The sequence below is a fragment of the Equus caballus genome, chromosome 14 (genome assembly GCF_041296265.1).
Source record: "Equus caballus isolate H_3958 breed thoroughbred chromosome 14, TB-T2T, whole genome shotgun sequence".
NCBI lineage: Eukaryota > Metazoa > Chordata > Mammalia > Perissodactyla > Equidae > Equus > Equus caballus.
In genome coordinates, this window is record NC_091697.1 from 58,081,799 (window position 1) to 58,094,077 (window position 12,279).

At 52.7% G+C, this 12,279-nt stretch overlaps 1 protein-coding gene across 2 annotated transcripts in view; it reads left to right on the plus strand.

The window, feature by feature from the left end:
- The window catches only part of FSTL4 (follistatin like 4), a 401,478-nt gene that overhangs the window by 280,009 nt on the left and 109,190 nt on the right, over window positions 1-12,279 (plus strand). For both annotated transcript variants that reach the window (XM_023617696.2, XM_023617697.2), the window contains exon 6: window positions 1,951-2,074. In XM_023617696.2, the coding sequence (XP_023473464.1) occupies window positions 1,951-2,074 (124 nt within the window). The remainder of the gene's footprint in view (window positions 1-1,950; window positions 2,075-12,279) is intronic.

Here is a 12,279-nt window from a genome sequence, read left to right on the forward strand (position 1 = left end):
TTGGTGGAGCTAAAACGAAACCCAGGCGGCCAGATGTGTGTCACCTGCTCTCCTCCCAGTAAGGGGTCTCCCTGGGGGAGAACAGCTCCCACCAGGAGGTTCCAGCTGGTCCTCTCAAGGTCTGTGGGGCCAGCAAGTGCCCACAAAACCCAAGTATGGAGCAGTCACTGGAGGCTTTGTCATGCAGGGTCCCCCTCTCAAGGCCCTCTACTTCAGCCAGTGCAGAGCCTGCTTCCAGGCAGCACACTGGGAACCACAGAGCCTAAGGCACTTGCAGACTCCACTCTGCACACCCACACCTGGGCAACACGTGCAAGTCCATGCAGGGCCTGCATGCCAGGTGGCCTGGTGCCCACAACCTCTCAGGCACACACCATGCCAGCCATGCCAGCCAGCCTGTCACCACCTCCATCAGCACTTGGCCCCCAGCAATGGCTAAGACCCCCAGAGGCAGGGGCAGGGACCCACAGATGACCTGAGGTGCTCTGGGAAAAGCCTAGGTCCTGTTAGTGACAGTTACCTACAGGAAGAGCCATCTGGCGATTCCCCGCGCTACAGGCTGTGCAGGCAATGCCCTGTGCAGGCAGCGCCCTGGGCAGGCGGCTCTGGCTTGCCCTGGACAGAGGCAGCTGTGGGCTCTTGGCATCCCAGCCCCGCGTGGCTCCCAGGTGACTGCCAAGTAAACAGAACCTTCCTGGGCATGTTGCTCTAACCTGGCAGAGACATGCCCTGTGGCACCTGAAGCCATTAACAGGCGTGGTAATTGGACTATGATTTCCTCTTTAAAATTTAATGTATTTAAAATCCATTTCATAAACCTGCCAAGCAGAGCCCAGCTAATGTGGGCCTTTCCTTGACACTGAATCAAATGCGTTGGGGAAAAACTTGGTCATATGAAAAGTTAATCAATTTCCGATGCAGAAATGGACAAAGGGAAATTTACATCTTTGGGAGATTGATTTCGGGCGTTCTGGTTGATCTCCCTTTTATCGAACACTCTCACTTGCCGGGTGAAGGGTCATTTTTTTAACATTATCACATTAAATTGCCTTTAATATAGCAGGCCAAGCTGAGACTGTTAAATAAAGAGAAAATGCCTCTGTCTCCCTTAAAACAAAATGAAATTATTTCCTCTCTCCTGAGATTTTATTCTGATCATTTTCCTGGCAAGACTCTAGTTCCAGATGCACCACCAGCCTCTGGCTCCAGCTGAGTGAGGGCGCCTGGAATTTCTATCCTTAGTCACCTCGTGGCATGTGGCTGGTCATGTTGGGGAGGCCTCTGTGCCCTGCGGCCCAAGCCACGTCCAGGAAGGAGTTCACAAGGGCCCACCCATGGGCCCTGTGCCAGAATCCCAAGAGCAAACATTTGTGTCCCTGGCAGGACAGGGCAGGCAGAGATGGGGCCTCGGGCCTATGTCAGCAGAACAGCGGCTGCCCCTTTCTGGGGCGCTGTGCTGCAGCTAGGAGGAGCTGCCCAGAGATTGCTAAGAGGTGGTGGAGGGTGGGGAGGGACACACTGGTGGAGCAACGACCTTCCAGCTCTCCACAGCTGGGAGCCAGGAAACCTCAGCTCCCATGCTGAGTTCAGCCACTGTTTGCTGGGTTTATCTCATCAGGTCCATTCTCTTATCTGTTTCTGCATCTATAGCATGAAAGGATGGACTGGTAGCCTCAAGGACCCTTCCCTTCCCGTCTGGGGTCTGTCCGCCCAGACTGAACACTAATCCCAACTCTGCCCCAACCACTGTGTGATCTTGGGAGAGTCCCCTGCCCTCTCTGAGCCTCAGTTTTCTCATCTATAAAATGAGAGGCTCAGACAAGACAAAAACAAAGCTTCAGGTGCTGGAGTCCTCCCCCTCCCTCAGGCAGTGGCACAGCCTGAGCCGTTTCCCAGCAATGCCCACAGCTCTGAACTCACTCTGACTCTGGCCCTGTTGCCTGCCCGCAGCACGTGCTGAAGGAGCAGGACCTGGAGGAGGACTTCTTGGGGTGCTCACCGGGTGACCTCCTCCGGTTTGATGACTACAACAAGGACGGCTCCCTGACCCTCCATGAGTTCTACACAGCCTTCCGTAAGTCAGGCCCCAGTGGGCAAATGGGATTGTTTCCACAGGCATTCCTGCACCAAAATGATGTCAAGGCTCTGGAGTCTGTATTTAGTCGTGTCCAAGATTGGCTTCTTTTATAGGTGAAAGCAGTTGAATTTGTTTTGCCACAAGCCTGAGCTTTAAGGGTGGGGAGAGGGACGCTGGCTCTGTTCCTTTTGGATAAAGGCTCTTTTCACTGTCGTTAGAGGAACCCAGGACTGCGATTTAAGTGTGGCTGGGAGGGCACTGCGGGACCCCCCTGGGGGATTCTCTAACTGCACAAGGAGGGAGCAGATTTAGGGGTATCCCCAGGCTGTGGCCTGGCCCCATTGGGAATCCCTGCCTGGAGGCAAATCCTGCAGGAGGGTTCTGGAGACTCGGCCAGCAGGAGAGGGACGATGGAGAGTGAAGGTCCAGGTTGAAGAGAGGCGGGGAATCCCTGGAGAACAGAAGGGAGATGGTCTGTGTGAGAAGAGAGGAAGTGCTGGGAGTGGACCTTCTGGGGCGTCACGGTGCCTATCGCAAGTGGGTAGGATGAGCCAAGGACCTGTGTCTTTCCTTGAGGGGCTCCTCCAAGAGATTAGCTCGTGTCAACCGTAGATGGAGCTGGGACAGGGCTTCCAAAAGATGCGAGATGCGAGAACGAGCCCCAGAAGGCTCCAGACAGAGGTCAGCAGCGAGGAGAGGGAAAAGCAGTGCTGAGCACAAACTTGAGACAAGAGGGACCATTCTTGGCCCCAAGAGATGAAGCCCCTTTATGTCAGACAGCATTCAGGCTCTGCTTAAAGCAGGTAACGTATGCACCCTGTGTGAAGCTCCCAGCTCCTAACTGCAGGCCCTGGAATTTGGAAAGTAGGTGAGAGACTCCCAGGCTGCACTAGTACCCTGAGCCACAGACCCCGGCATCTACACCCCCAACGCCAACCGCTACCTGGAGTTCTGTTTTTCAGAAAGGTACTCCTGCTTCCTGTTGACATCTCTTTGTGCTGCTGTTATTCCATTCACAAGGCCTGAGAAGGAGCCCTTGTGATTCGTTGGCAAGAAGGACTCTTGTGGCAGGTAGAAGAGGTGCTTGCGAATAAGAGGAGAGAAACGAGTGTGATTCCTCCCTGTGGGAAATGCCCGTGAGCTTGACGCAAGCAGTGCCTTTCCAGTTCATGGCATCCTTATTGCCAAGGACCAAAGCCCAACCCCCAGTTACAGGGCCCTGCTTGATATCCCACGATGCGGTTCGGTTCCCCATCCTCCTCCTCCCTGCTCACTATTAAAACGCCTGTCTACGTGGAGTAGTTCATCATAAGGTGTGAACGTCTGGAGGGCTTAACCTGCATGTGGATGGTGTTTGCTTTGTGGATCAAGGAGCTTATTCCATGCAATAAATCTCTAAGAACCCAGCAACTCCATAGACCTAGCTCATGAGAGCCGATGGTTAGATCTTCAGGACTTTCACAAAGCAAATAATTGTATAGTTGGTAGCTTCAAATCAGCGGTAGTGGGAGTATTTACACCATGGAAATTTACACCATACAAATGCTACAAAAGCAGAGGAGAGGTGCTTTCTTCCTCTGGAGAGCCAGTTGTTAAGCACTGACCTGCACACACTGGACAAGACCCTCCCTCCTGTCCTCAGCGTCCACCTCCTGCAGTATCCTCTCCCTCCACCTTCCCCCAAACCGAGACCCCCGATGATTCCAATCCCACAGACATGAACAAGAAGAGTAGATGTCAGGGCAGATGGCCAAGAGAGCAGCCCTACCCATTGGGGAAAGCAGCAGCGTGTGTCCTGGGGACAGTTCTGAGATATTCCCAGCAATGCTTTCTGTGCTCAGGCCCCTCTGCAAAAGGCACTATGAAGGAAAAGGTGGGTACATTTTAAGAGTCAGGGGCCAAGGCTGGCCTTCAGGAATTTGGGGTATACACCAGTCACCACCACTCAGATGTCCCACGGTGGCATCGTTAAGCAGAGAATGGCACTGCTCAGGCACCATCCTGGTACCCGGTACTGCAGAAGCCTCTGCTTCCTGAGCTCTGTTCCTAGGAATCAGTCTGGGGCTGAACAGGAGACTGTTGGCTTTACTCTTGAGGAGGTGGAAGCATCCCTGTTGCCCCCGATGAAAGAGAAGGCCACCTGGCCTCCCTAACAAGGGTCATTATAAACCTGAGCTGCCCTTGGGAAAGAAGGGACATCGTCACCTCACCTCCAGCCATGTATCGATAGAGAGCAATGTGGATTATTCGTCCTTGATCCCTGGATTATTGTTTGAAAAGCTTTATAATCATCATTTTTAAAGCAAATTAGGTTCTACTGTCGCCTTGGACTTCTTTTGAACCAGACAGCCAAACCATTCATCACAGCCCTACCCAAATAATAAATATGCAATAAAATGTAAACTCGCAGCCATGAAGAAAGCCACAGAATGAGTTAATCCGCTATAAAGACTTGACATGTGGCCACCAGGAGCACACGGGGATCAATGGTTTTTTAAAGTCATGGGAACTCTACATTCACATAGCTCTGGGAATGGATTTATGGTTCAGTGAATGTTAAATAGGTAATTGAAATGAGACTTATAGGTACAACTTATTACCCAGAAATCAATGGGCATTAAAGAAATCTCACTAAAACTCAGAAAGTAATATCTCAAATGTTTCAGCAACAACATTTTGGATTTAATTTTAAATACTGGAGCTGATGGGCTAGCAGAGGTTGAGACTTTAAAATTGTATTTTCTAGTCTACTTTGCCAGGTCCTTGGGTACTAGGCAGGGCAGAGTTTGTGGGGTGACTCCTGGCATGGGCTCGGTCGCTCTATTAAAGGATGTGTTTGGAGGCCTTTTTCCTGGACAGGTGGGTTGTATTTACAAGTTCATGGTGTTGGGGGGTCTCCCCTAAATGATGTCTTCTCATGCAGCTGGCCTAGCCCAGGCTGGGCCACTCTTTGCCATTGTCTGCAGGTGGCTGACACCAGTGCCAAGAATCCCATGGCTGGGGGCTGCCATACTCAGCTTAGGTGGTTCACAGTGGGGCTGCACCCTCCTTCTGGCTCTGCAGAACAGGTGGCCCCTCCCAAGAGAGGAGGGCAGAGGCCAGGTCCCTTAGCCATGGCAGGCAGTTCAGTCTCTTTCTCTCAGATGGCGCTACGGCTCTCATCACCCATCTCTGTGCAGTGACAGGAGTGAAACATAAGGGTGGCCTCCCTCTCTTCCTCCATTCCATTCCTTCTTCCATTCCTCTCTTCAGGTTGCTTTGGCTTTCCCTATCACAGGCTGAAGTTGGAACTAAAGACCCCTCAGCACGTGCCCTCGACCCTTCCCTCCTCCCCAAACCAGCTGCAGGACCACCAGTCCCTGCTGTGAGGCAGAGACCCAGGCTCCATGGTCACTGGGGAGCAAGATGCTTACCAGCCCTGTCTGTTCCTCATGATAAATTAATCTAAAAGTTGCTCATTTAAAAAGCTTTTCAATAATGCATGTTTTTGCACTTTTCTGAATGCTTGGGTTGGGATTATGGGAAAAACATGTTGCTTAAAGGAGGATTTTTCTCTCACTTTAAATTCATTATAAGTTTCTTCTGTGTTTTAGAAAGACACCTGTCCTTTTAATTAATCCTGTGAGAGCAATGTGTTGGATGCAAAGGAAGGGTTGAGCACCTAGCAGTGCAGGATAAAGGGCTTCCCATGTTAATGTTCCGGGATCACAATGCATAGTGTCCAGGAGGAGAACCCGTGTCAGGAGGACCACAAGGAGCTGGCTGTGCGGGAGTCAGATGCCCTCCCTTAGCTCTAGTCAAGCAGAAAGGAAAACAGTGATGTAATTTGCTTATTGCAATACCTCTGTATCCAGGGCAACTCTGTGAAACAGATGAGATGGTCACTGGTGAATTTACAGCTGTTTTTCTGCCATTGTTGCTGCAAAATGAAAGGATGTTGCAGCTTCACTTCACACATCATTATCCTCTGGAAGGGATAACGGCAGGCACAGGCCAAACACCGTGCCAGACACCGTGCCAGACGCATTGTCTTAGTCAGTTTTCATAGCCCTGCGGTGATGAGCAGGATGGCAAAATAAAACAACGGGAAGCTTCCCTCCCCCGAATCAATCTGGCTTTTTATCCGTGTGGGTGAGTTCAGACAAGGAGTTTAGATGGCGAGGGTACCACTTTATCCCACTCCATTTGCTTACTGGGTTTGGGATCATGAGTAACAAAATTTCAGATAGCATGGGGTTTATCAAAAATTTTATCTGAATCTATTTGGCTCTTGAGTCTGGTGAGCAAGCGGTACCAGTACGCTGGTCTCGGTGTCGGCTGAGGCTAAGACCATTCGTGTGATGACTCCCCTAACACCAAAGGGAGAAACTGGTCACCTCCCACAGGACTTGCAAATCAATCGAGCAAAAAAACTGAGCCACTGCCCTTGGTGCCTCATTTACAAGGGCATTAAACAGTTACATTGGAGTGGCCAGAGGAGGAGTGGAGAATTAGAAGACAGAAGGAGCTGTGAGTCTCGCCACCCCTCCCAAGGACAGAGGTGGGGGTGCTTGCTCATCACCTCAAGGGTAGAGAGAGGGGATCCAAGGAGGCTTCCGTGTGAGCTTACTGTGTGCCCCTGCAGCCAAAGTCAATGTGCCATCTGAATGATTTCACTTGTCAATATCGCTTTAGTTAATAATGGGCTCTTTATACTCTGGTTGTGTAAAGCAATACCTAACATTTGTCGTGTGTCAGCACTGTGTATTATGTCCCAATTTTATAGATGAAGAAACTGAAACTCTGAGAAGTTAGGTAGCTAACCCAAAGTCACACAGCCAGCAGCTAGCAGAACCAGGATTAGACCCAAATGCCTGAATACAGAACCTTCTCATGCATTTAAACACACTTTGCAATTCATCAGCATTCTCCAGTGAGGAGAATCTCACTGTGCCTTCAGTGGGTTTCCCTAAGTTTCAAGTCCCAGCTCAGAGGTCTCCTCCTCCAGGATGTCTTCCACAATTTCTCTTCCCTCCACCGCGACCCACATACCTTCCTCTGTGTGCCCATAGCCCTGGGTTCATCTCTGCACAGTAACAAGGCTGTGACCTGATGGTTAAGAGCATGGACTAGGTCACACCTAGTTCGAATCCTCATTCTGCCACTTACCAGCTGTGTGACCTTGGATAGTTCTTTACCGGAGGTTAAGCTGGGCTTCAAGTTCCTCACCTGTAAAATGGGCCTAAAACCACCACATAAATTTGCTCAGGACTACATGAGATAATACATGTAAAGGGATTAGAATCATACCTAGCATATGGTATGTGCTAAGTTAACATTAACCCAGTAGGTCAGTGATGGAGGTGGTGATGGTGATGACAAAGATTTCTGTGTGTTCCCGCAGCCCCTCCTCCCAGCCTCCGTCACCCTGTGCCATGCCATTGTCATGTGGCCCTGCATTAGACCACAGGCTTCATGAGGGCAGAGGCTGTTTTGCTCACCATGTGTTCATGCCTAGCATGGGGTCTGCCACCTAGGAAGCCCTTGGTAAGTGTTCGCTCAGTGAGGGGGATAAAGTATATGGAGAAATACCCTTGGCAAGCAGAGGGGGCCAAACACAATGTGACCGTCACCAAGGGTCTCAGAGAGCCTTTGCATGTCCCCAGGGGGAGCAGAGGAAGTACCTTATTGGGGCCTCACAGCCAGGACCCCTGGTGGGGAAGCACCAGCCTGGCCAGACCAGGCCACCAAAGGCACCCCTGTGGCTGCCCCAGCAGCCCCAACATCCCTGATCCACTGGATGAGTGACCAGGGTGTGGGGTGAGCCCCTGAGGCCCACATAGGCCTAATGCTCCCTTAATAAGGACAAAACTGCTTGTTCCATAGAGCTCCCAGAGCCACTAATTGGCCCAGCCCTCCTCAGGGTGAGTGTTCTGTTGGGCTCTTAGGCCACCAGCCTGCTGCTTAATTCCCTCCACCTCCGACAACTGTGTGTGGAGATAAGGGCTCCTGCTCCATGCCACTCTCAGACCTGCAGCCCATGGCCACATTCAAGGTGGAGGCAGCAGACCCTGGCTGCGGAGGTCGATCCTCAGGCCCTCTGGCTCCTGCCACCCCACCAGGAGGTCGGCTTTGCCGTCTTTGTGCAAATCCATGCACCTAGGAAAATAATTCATTAGCATAGAATGTGGCTTTATATTTCCTCTGAGCTCTGCTCTTAGGAACCTGAAACACTCAGCACAACCCCCTGCTGGGTCCCCATGGCCACCTCCCTCCCACCTGAGGCTGCCTCACAAAGGGAAGACACAGCATGTCCTGCTGAAAACTGGAGACCCTGACAGCTCGAGGCCTCCCAAGCTGGGCCCTGGCAGAATGGGAGGGCAGGCCTCTTGAGCAAAACCACTGAGCACAGAGACCCAAGCTCCCTGACTCGGGTCAGCGCCAGGAAGCAGCACCATTGCTGGTCGCTGTGAGAAGATTGGGCATGTCTGCCCCTGAAGCTGGTGTGGGTCAGGCTCTATGGAAGGAGGGCCAGCGCCCGGGCAGGTGGTGCAGGCCCATTCTGGCCATTCATGCACACTCGGAGTGCAGCGTCCATTTAAGGGGCAGGCCAGCTGACCAGAACATTTCCGAGGAGCCTGGCCAGGCAGGGAGGCCCGCATGAGGAAAGGTCCAGAAACAGACTGGGAAGCTTCGGAGGAGGAAAAAATGTGAGGTCAGTAATCACTCGCAGAGCCCACTCCATGGCCTGCACCGGGCAGGGGACACAGCTGTGGGCAAGACCCCCAGGCCCTGCGGCGGGGAGCTTGCAGGTCCAGCAGGGAGGCAGTGGGGAAACAGACAACAACCACACAAAGTGGGAACTGGGACAGAGAATAACGGGGTGTGGGGTTGGCAGGGAGGACCTGCTCTCCACGGAGAGGTCAGGAAGGGACACTGAGCTGAGGCCTGGACACTGGGTTGGAGAAAACCAGGCAACGGGCAAGGAGAAGGGCGACCCGGACAGGGAGGGGCAGAGGGCTCGGGCTGAGTGAGGAGCCTCACATGAGTGAGGATGGCTGCCAGGCGGGGCCCCAGAGGACACAACTCAGACGGAGAGGCGGGGCCAGGAGAAGGCAGGCATGGCTTGGACCTGCAGAGGCTGCCTCCAGCCTTGTGGGAGCTGCTGGGGAGGCCCCAGCACTGCTGGTGTGCCAGCCCAGGCAACACGCTGAGAGGGCACTGACTATCAGCTGGAGAGCTGGACTTGGCCCTAGACGCCCCGCTCACCACCAGAGCCTTCAGATCTCTAGTGATGACTGCCAGGACCAAAGAGCGGGCAGGGCTGTGGTCTAAGACCTCAAGGAAGCAATGCTCCGGAGTCTGAACTCTGTCCTTCCAGGCTCTCCCTTCTCTGTGAAGGCAGAAACACGACTGAGGGTGTGCTTGCGCCTCCAACGGCGCTGGCTGTGCTTGAAAAGCCATGGGCAGCCCGATGAGTGTCCAATGAGTGCCTCACCCCCATGGGGAGCAGGGGTGACAGAATGGGCCCCCTGTGCATGTACAGGGCTCTGGGGTGGGACAGTCTCACCCCTCATCACACGATGGAGCGGTCAGTTCTGAGCCAGAACTGCTGCTTGCTGGCCATCTCTTCCTCTGCCAGTTTCTTCTTCCTCTTGGAAGTTTCAAACCCAGACCGCCTCTTTCCCATCTCCAGTGGTTTGCTCCTAACAGCTGCATTGTCAGGCCCAGCACTTTCTAGCCATTGTCTGGAGCTGAGTATTCAAGCACTTTCCATTTTTAAAGATCCCAGCTGGAAGCTGTCAATGGCCTCGATGCAGAGCAATTGAGTAGTAGAAAATGAACTAATTACAGGTTGTTATTGAAAATCTATTATACACAAATTGCAAAGAAAACTCATTAAAACATGATATTTTGGTGATTTTTTTAAAACCTCCTCTTGGAGGGAGAGGCAGGGGCGGGGTGGCTGAATACCTTGTTTCTCACCATTGCGGGCAGGGCTGCAGAACAAGGTCTGGGTCTTATGCTCACCGGTCACACAGCCCAGTCTCGTGTTATGCACCACAGAGAAACCTGAAATTTTGCATGGAACAGAGAGCTCTCTAAATGTTAGTAAATACTCAGAAATGGAGAGGAAACAAGGAATTTCGTTATAAAGATATAAAATGAGAGCATTTAAATGTCAGCTTTTTATCAGGATAGCGCAGTATTGTCCTCGTAAATCTCAGTGCTTTTGCAAAGCTTTTGTGAGGATTTCAACATGCAATTAAGCACTGAAGGTCACATTACCGATTTCCAAGCTTGCTCCCTGCGATTGGAGTGTTGGAAAGGCTTAGGATGTAAATGACCGAGCCATCCAGAGCCCAGACCTCCAAAGGGCTCTTCAAATGCTGAAGCCACCCCCTAGGCTCCAGGGAAGAGCCCAGAAAGCCAGATGAAGGCAATGCAGGGCCCCAGCCCCATTGCCTCCTGGTCCTGCCAGCAGCACCCTCTCTTCAGTGCGGGTGTGGCCCAGGTGGGTGGTGTGGGCTCTGTGGCACCTGGAGACCCCAAGTGTTCTGAGGTGTGGAGAAGGCCTACCTGGTGTGTTTCTGAGAGGCGAGCCCTCTCTAAGGCTGTATGTATCCAGGAAGGATTCTTGGAGCACAGATCACTTGTCCTCTGCCTTGTGGTCTCTCTTTCCTCTCTACCCACCCTTTTTCAGGCTCTGTGACAGTGCCCTGCAGGACCCCACAACCACTACGTGGGCCCCGCTTGTGGGCTACACAAGGAGCAAGGTGCTAGGGGGCAGAGGACTCAAGAGAGCTCCCCTCACATAGGCATAGCAACTAACGGGGGGCAGCATGTGGGCCACACTCGGGATTGAGGGCACTCAGAAGCCTGGCACCAGGGTGGCCCCTGGCAGGAGGTGGCTGGAGAGCCAGGCCCTGGGGAAAGACAGAACCTGGATGGGCAGAGAGAGGCTTCTTCTCCTGGGAAAGGAAAAGGGAAGGGCAAGCCTGCCCAAACTGTTGCTGCCTGCCTGAAGCTGGCACTTACGTGGCACATGAGGGGCTAGTTGGAGACCCCAGACCACAGGCCACTGACCCACCTTAGGTTTCCTCTGCATCAGCAACACTACCAGCTCCTGGTCCTTACCTTAGCAGGACTGTCATTGAGCAGCTCTCCAGCACCAAAGGCTGAGGCTGCCTCTAGCCCAGCCCCTACCGGTCCCTCCTTCTGGGCTGAAGTGTGGGTGGGGGTGGGGGCGGAGGGCCAGGTAGGTGGTAGGTGGCTGAAATATAGGCAGAGGCCTTGGGACCAAGAGTGCCTGAACAAAGATAGCAGCAGAAGGGACCAGGCAGTATCAAACGCAGAAGGCAAAAAGGGCAAAGAGAGAGTAGGGGCTGATCTGAGAGCAGGCTACCTTGTTAATGCCTGAGACCTTTTGTTCCAGCTGGAGGGCCAAGGAGTGGGAGAGAGAAGCCTAGAGTTTTCCATAAGGTGGATGTTCAGCCTGGTGTGTAGTAGCTGCTTGATAAACATTGTTGAAAGGGTTAAAGACCATGATGGGTTTTTTTTCATTGTAGTGAAGAGAAAAGGTTGAGAGAAGCTGTGGCAGTTCCCAGAGAGAATGAAGAACAGAGTCAGGGGTTCTCTGTGGCAGTGGAGGTGATCCCATTGCCCACACGTGGCACTAGCCAGGGTTAGCAGCCCACCATGGTTCCACAGGGGTGTTGGGTTAGCTGGATGTCTGGGTCTGGAGAGAAGCTCCCACCCATGCTTCCTTTCACTCACTGCTGTCCTGGCGGGACTCGTTCTTCCCCAAAAGCTGGCCTTCCCCTGGATAGTGCAAAGCCACCTTTAGATCCCTTTATGGCATCTGACAAGTCCTTACCAAATGCCTCCTGGAGGCAGCCAGGCTGGATGCTGTGAGGAGGCCCAAGGCCAAGTAGCGGAGTGGGATTAAAATGCCCTTTGCAGTGGAGTGGGAATGTGGGAGTGTTCCCCACTGATGGAGGGGCACATGTTCCGGTTCTGGGTAGGAGGCAAGCCTGCTGTGACGGCCATATGCTCCGAGCCCCGAGTTCCCATTTTAGCTCGCACAGGATTTGGTAGGGTTCTGGGGGCCCTGGACTTTGGCCTCTACTTATGAAAGCCGCTGTCATCTTAGGACCCGTGGTATCCAGGTTGGTCCTGGGATAAGGAAACACGTAACCAGTTTATTGAACCAGTGACTGGAC